At 50.9% G+C, this 6,685-nt stretch overlaps 1 protein-coding gene across 1 annotated transcript in view; it reads right to left on the reverse strand.

Annotated features, from left to right (window-relative positions):
- Ccr7 (C-C motif chemokine receptor 7) overlaps positions 1 to 5,796 on the reverse strand; it is a 10,452-nt gene extending 4,656 nt beyond the window's left edge. Inside the window, exon 1 of the mRNA XM_031353794.1 lies at positions 5,723 to 5,796. Within this exon, the coding sequence (XP_031209654.1) occupies positions 5,723 to 5,732 (10 nt within the window). The 5' untranslated portion in view covers positions 5,733 to 5,796. The remainder of the gene's footprint in view (positions 1 to 5,722) is intronic.
- Between the last annotated feature and the right edge of the window lie 889 nt (positions 5,797 to 6,685).

Below are 6,685 nucleotides of genomic sequence, written 5' to 3' on the forward strand. Positions count from 1 at the left end.
CCCCCCCCCCCGTCCCCGTCCCCCTGCCCTGGCTGGTTTAGACTGCTGCTGGTTTGCAGTATCCACTGTACCCCAGTAACCCCTCCAGATGCTGGCCCCACACAGGATCTTGAGTTCCCCCGTTCCCATTCCACATGACGCAGGGCCCTGTGGTGGTCCGGATGTGTGCACACATGTCCAACACTGCCTTGGTAGCAGGATCCCCCAGCCTGGGAGCATTCCTTGATGGCCAGGGTCATGGACAGCCACATGTGAAGCCTCGATGTTCTAAGGGCTAAGGAAATGGGGATCTGTTTTCTCTCCCTCAACTTGTTTTCGAATCCTCTGCAGACAGAGACCACAAACCAGTGGTCTGCATATGCCAGGGACAGCTCCTCATTCTGCTTGGAGCTAAGCCTTAGGCCAGCCTGGGCTGTATGTTCTCCTGACAGCTAAACAAGAGGACAACTGGAAAAGTAATTTATGTAGACATCTATGTCCCCCTAGACCCCCACCCCACATACTCCTGTCCCGTACCCGGAGACCCCCATCTGCTTTGATTGCCATTGACACCCCTCTCCAGCTCTTGAATCCCAGTTCTTCAGATCCACAGGAAAGTCAGTAGTCCCTGTGGGGACTTGGAGTTCTGAGTAGGACCTTGCTCCCTGTATCTATCTTCAAGAGGCTGCAGGCCCTCTGGAGGCCAGGGAAGGAGTACAAATGCAGAGTTTGTGTGTCCTTGGCCATAGCACCACCTGCTGGAGACTGAGCTACATAACACCCAGGGTACCCGACATGTGCTCCAGGCTGTGGCATCTAAGCTTGGTCACTCTTAGTACAGGCAGGAAGGGCTTCTGGCCACTCAGAGAAACGTTTTCCCCTCTCCTTCATGCTATGTAAGCACGTCTTACTAAAGCATAACTCTGCCTTCTATTCCTATCGCACCTCCCTCCTAAATCCCTAGCTATAAATCTAAATCCTAGCTGTAAACAGAGAGAGACACTTATGCTTAGCATGGGGCCCATGCCTCCAATCATCTACTCAAAAGTCCCTGCCTCACCAGCTCCATCTTTTTCTGGGGACCATCGTTCCCTTATCATCAGCTTGTACTAGAACATTTGGAGACAGGAAGGGGATCATCGCCACGTGGCTTCACAGATCATCTCTCTCACATACCTCCTTCTAACTGAATTACCCCTGGCATCCCCCCCTCAACCCCGAGCTTGAGGTCACATGTCCATTTTTAACCATACGGGTTTTCAGGGTCTGATGCACAGTCCGCCCTTCTCTGACTCATTTCAGGGTTCAGCGTTCGAGGTTTCTTTCAACGGCTTTCAGTTACTGTAGAGAAAGCCCAGTCTGACTGTCGGGACAGCGAGAAACCCCTGAGGAACAAGAACTGTTTCTGTTTTGCTCTAGGTCCTGTCCTAGGCCTTTTGCAGTCACCGTGGGGGGAGGGGCTCTCGGGTGGGCGAATGAAATTGAAGTCTCATTCCAGGGATGCTGGATATGGGGTGGGGATTGGGGGTGGATGAGCCAGGGTCCCGTAGATCCAGGACAGGCCATTTTCAAGGCAGTCAAAAGGAGCATTTGGGGGAATTTGAACATGTGGTGACAGAGGGACCCGGTCAGGGGCAGTGAGTCAGATGGCTCAATAGTCAGAAAGCAAGCGCTCTGGGGCTACAGCAGTTGGGAATGCCAGGGTCAGGAGCTGTTGACTGAGGTGTTGGGTGTTTCCTGAGTTCTCGGGTTTGCAGAATGATGATGATGAAAGGAAAACTCCCTAGTACTCCAGCCTGGCACCGTCCCAACTCCCTTGCCCTCCCCTCCCCAGCCTGGCACCTCTCAACTCCCCTGCCCTCCCCTCCCCAGCCTGGCACCGTCCTAACTTCCCTGCCTTCCCCTCCCTAGTCTGATACTTCACAACTCTCTCCTGCTCTAACCTGACTCCCCCTACCCCCCAATTCCCTTCCTCTACTCCAACTACCCCCTAATCCCTCTGCTGGGAAGCCTTCTCCTAAAACTCCCATCTGCTCACTTCCCCCAGTCCCTCCAGACTGCCCAGGAAACCATGACTGCCTATCATCTGGCTCAAGAGACAGCTCAATCGTTTTTCCTCTCTGGACTTTCTCAGCCACTGTAGGGGACACGAGGGAGGGCAGAGGCTGAATGAAGCAGGGATCCAGAGAGCAGAGAGGAGGCAGGGATGGGAGAGCTGGTGGGGTCTTGTTACTAGGGCACCAGCTCTGTCACTCAGCAATACCATTGGTACTCACTGAGGTCTCAGTGAAGTGCACTGTCCACATGTGAGACGGGCACTGCTATCCCGGTCCTCATGGATACCCCGTAAGGCCGTGACAGTCAGCCCCACTCGAGTCAGCACAAGGCTTCCCTAAGGGCACCCAGCCTTCTGGCCATGGAAACCTCACTCCTGGCCCCTCCCTAAGCTTCTCCCCCTCGTAACATCTTGTAAGTTACTGACTGTGATTCCTTCTGTATTCTAGGAAACAGAGGCCCAGAGATCTTAAGTCATTCATTTAAGCTAAGTCACACATAGCTATTAAACAGTAGATCAGAGATAGGAAGGGGATATCTAGCCTGGGTTCTCATGGATGAGTCATGTGACATTCCTGATGAGCCTTTCGTGGGGAGGGTCCTCCACAGATCAAGGCAACTCTTGCTCTCTCTACTGTCTCTGGCCACTCATTTCTGTTGCTTCCACACCTCTGCCTCTTGACGCTGGTCCCTCTGTCCTGATACAAGGGTCTGTTGTTCCCCCACTCCTTCCAGAAGACACATTTCATCCGATTTGACCATCTATTTGGAAAAGGGCAGGGAACCTTGCTGGCTCCCATTTTTTATTTTTTTTTAAGGATCATGTACGGACTCCCCGATGCTGTCACACAGAGCTGTAAGGATCACCCCAGCCTAGCTTGCTTCTTGGCACATCTACTTTCCCTGACTCCCCTCAGCCAACATTTTCCCCCTTTCTTGTTGCTCTGTTACCTTCAACAGAGCTGACTGACTATGAGCCCAAGGTGTGTGCACGTGTATGTGTGGGTGCATACCCATACGGAAGCCAGAAGCTGACATCAGTGTCTCTCACTGAACCTGGATTGGCCAATTCTGAAGACTGGCTGGCCAGCGAGCCCTATGATCCCTGCCTCCCTAAACCTTGTGTATACTGCTATACCCAGCTTTTAAACTCTAGTTCTGAGGCTACAAACTTAGGTGTAGCCTAAGCTTGTATATCAATCATGTTCCTGATTTTCAGGTCCCTCCTTCACTCTGTTGGCTTAAGGCTGTAGAGTCTGAAGGTCCGGCCACATCCTGGCCCTTCTTTATTCAGTTTGACAACTTCCACACACCCTTCAAAATACAACGTCAATGCTTTCCGGACACATGTTCACAGCTTTGCTTTTTGTTTTTGAATCTTGTCCTCACACCTCCTCGGGGAGTGCTGTATCTCACTGTTGGTGTTGTGTGTTGACATACACGTTACTCTCCCCACCAGACTTTGTATTCAAAAAATTCTCAATGAGCGACACAGATGATTGGAAGACAATGCCATGAGAAGAGGAGAGTTTTCTCCTGGCTACCCTGGTCTCCAGTGTTGTCCTCCACAGCCAGGTTTCTGGAGGGCCCCAAGAGTCTGACGCTGAATTCCTTTCTGCCACTATCTATGGCTAGGTTGTAAGACACAAGTCTCTCATGGGTTCAGTTCCCTCCCTCCTCCCCCCCTCTGATTTTGAGAAACTGTGCTGAGATCTGTGGTCCCATTTCTTGAAGGTGGGAAGGGCACATCAGAGCTGCTCATTCAAATCATGAAAGAGGCCAGCTCAGCCCTGGTTTGGACTTTTTCATTTTGTATAACAGAAACCTGGCCCCTCTCACCCACCTCCTGTCCCTGCTGGGTAGACGAAGAGTGAAAAACAGATAGTTTGTGGCCCACCCGTCCTTCCAACGGCGCTGGAGTCTGTTTTGAGCCAAGGTTCTTAAGCAGTTTCCCCTCACACCAGCATTTTAGAGTTAGCTATTGCGGTGCTTTTTAAGTTGAGTAAAAAAGCAAGGCCATCCCTTCCAGGACCAGAGTTTGCCCCGCCCCCTGTATCAAAGTCATTAGTTTAGCATCCCCAAACCTAGTTCAGGAGAGACTCTATAGTATCCCAGTGCCAAGGAAGGTAGGTATCTATCTCCTTTTTGTGTTAAAGCGTTTAGACCTTTAATGGGCTGACTAAGATCAATTGGGATGGTAGAATTTACACTATGGAAATTGGCAAGTGCTGTAAATTCAGAACCTTTCCTCTATTCTGGGAGCCACTTTTTAGGAAGGCAGAGAAGGCCTTTGGTGGATGGTGTGGGCTCTCTGGGACTATGGCTGGTGGAGGTGGATACCTAGGGTGCAGGCTTAGAAAGCAGGCGGGTGGGAGGAGAAGCCGGAATAGATAGATATTTGAACTCTAAAATATACTTAGAGAGGCTGATTCCGTCCGTCCATCCATCCATCCATCCATCCATCCATCCATCCATCCATCCCATCAACACTTTTTACTTATACCCAAAATATCTGAGAGGCAGAGGTGTAAGAGCAACATTCTGCTTCCCATGAGTTCATAGCCAACAGAGGTGGTCCTCACTATATACTTTCCCCAGCTGGATCTAGATCCAGGGTGCAATGCATGCTGGGGAGGAGAGGCAGAGATAAAGATGCTGCTGGCTGTCGTGTGGCTGGGAGGGGTGTGAGGGCAGCACCAGGGAACCTTCACTTTTTAAAGTCAAACCTTTGTGGCTTTGAGGCCGCAGTGCTGCTTTACTTGCTGGTGAGCGGAACCCTCTAGGAACTTGGCCCCTTGAGCCCCAGCCAGGTCTGACTCTGCAGCCGAGATTTAAGATGTGTAACTGGGGTGTCTGGAGCTGGTCTACCACTCAGCGCCTCCTGGGATTCCCCTTGGCACTTTGCTATAGTAGACACTGAGGCTCGGCTGGAAGAATGGCTTGTTATAGAGAGGGCTGTGCTGTGCTAGGAGGTCTGGCTACAGCTTCTCTCCGTGGAACGCCCCCTGGGCCATTCAATTTTATGTCAGTCGATCATCCTTTAACTTGCAAGAGGCACAAAGCCTGGGATGTGTAGGAAGGAGGGAGGGAGGGAGAGAGACAGACACAGAGACAGAGGAGACAGACAGACAGGTGACAGACAGACAGAAACAAGAAGAGGCAGAGGTGGCAGCTTGTATTTGTATCTCCCGGTGCACAGCACAGTTCCCATCAATTCACCCTTTTTTCATAACCCCATGGGCATGGAGATTCAAATCCTGGTTTAATGGAAGAGAAAGGAGGGACCCAGAAAGGGAGCAGGGTGTCCTGAACTCTCTAAGGAGAATTTTTCCTTGTCCTCAGAGGTGCCAGAGAACATCACCCATCACTACCAGCTGAGACCATGTTCTATCCTGGTCAACAAGGTCAGTCTGCTATGCTGTTCATTCCCTTCTGCCTGAGAAGACCCGGCTTTATTCCTGTGTCCTTCTTGGTTCCACAGCTGTTCGCTCCCCTGGGTCTGAAAGAGCAGGTACATCCTCTCTGGGCCAATGGGATGGCATTCTCTGAAAGCAGGCACCAGTTCACATCAACTGCTCCGATTTCTCTGGAAGCTCCCCCTCATAACCCCTATCCCCAACCCACATTCATTGCCTAGAGCCTGGCTTTGCGTCAAAAGTTGGCTTCTCTCATGAGAAAGCTTACTCACCCGGATCCATGATGCTTTCTGGGCAGTTGAAGTCACACAGGAAGGCTGTGCTTGTGTCTCTCTCTGTGTCTCCAGCTACCCCTGTCTGTGGAGGAAGTGGTAAGAGCCCCTTTTAAGTTGTTTGAGAAGCCACCCTCTTCCCTGCCCCTCCCACCCCGGCCCCACCCCTCAGAGTCTTCTTGGGCCACAGGGTATAAAAAGACTGATAACCACATTCAGAGATCATAGGATCCTGAATCACTGAGTCGTTTGCATTCAGAAAGCCCCTGGTAGTGCCTTGTAGAGTCTCAGGGAGGAGCTGCTCTCTGTGAGTGCCGAGCTCCTGGGTGACTGCTGAGCTCCTGGGTGACTGCTGTGGGGTGAGGTGGGCTGAGGCTTCGGAGCCAGAGATGTACTGCATCCTTCTCTTGGTTTTGAATAAATGTCTCCCTTTTAGTATGGACTTGATCAGCGGCTGCTGTCCCAGCAGCCGTCAGGCAGCCTGGACAACCCTCTGCGCGGGCAGGGTGAGGTCCATTGGATGGTCCAGCCAGCAAGGCTCCAGTGATTCAGTCACGAAGTGAAAGTTTGAGTGTTTGTTTTTAGTACTTAAGGCAAACGTCACAGTACTTTGATGCTAGATAGGAGGGTACCTGGAGCCCCTAGGCTTTTCCCAACTAACAGAGAGGAAGGGCATCAAGTCCAAGTCATTATCCAAACGGGTTCCTTAAGAAGAGCTTTTATTTTATTTTATTTTTTTATTTTATTTTTTTGAGACAGGGTTTGTCTGTACTCTGATTGTCCTAGAACTTGTCTTGAACTCATGGAGATCTACCTGCCTCTGCCTCCCAAGTGCTGGTATTAAAAGACACGTGTGCCACCATGCCTGGACTATTTTATTTTTTATTCTGTGTAACCACACCCAGTTTATCCCACAGGGAGACCTCTCTCTCTCTCTCTCTCTATATATATATATATATATAT

The sequence above is a fragment of the Mastomys coucha genome, unplaced genomic scaffold (genome assembly GCF_008632895.1).
Source record: "Mastomys coucha isolate ucsf_1 unplaced genomic scaffold, UCSF_Mcou_1 pScaffold5, whole genome shotgun sequence".
Taxonomy (NCBI): Eukaryota; Metazoa; Chordata; class Mammalia; order Rodentia; family Muridae; genus Mastomys; species Mastomys coucha.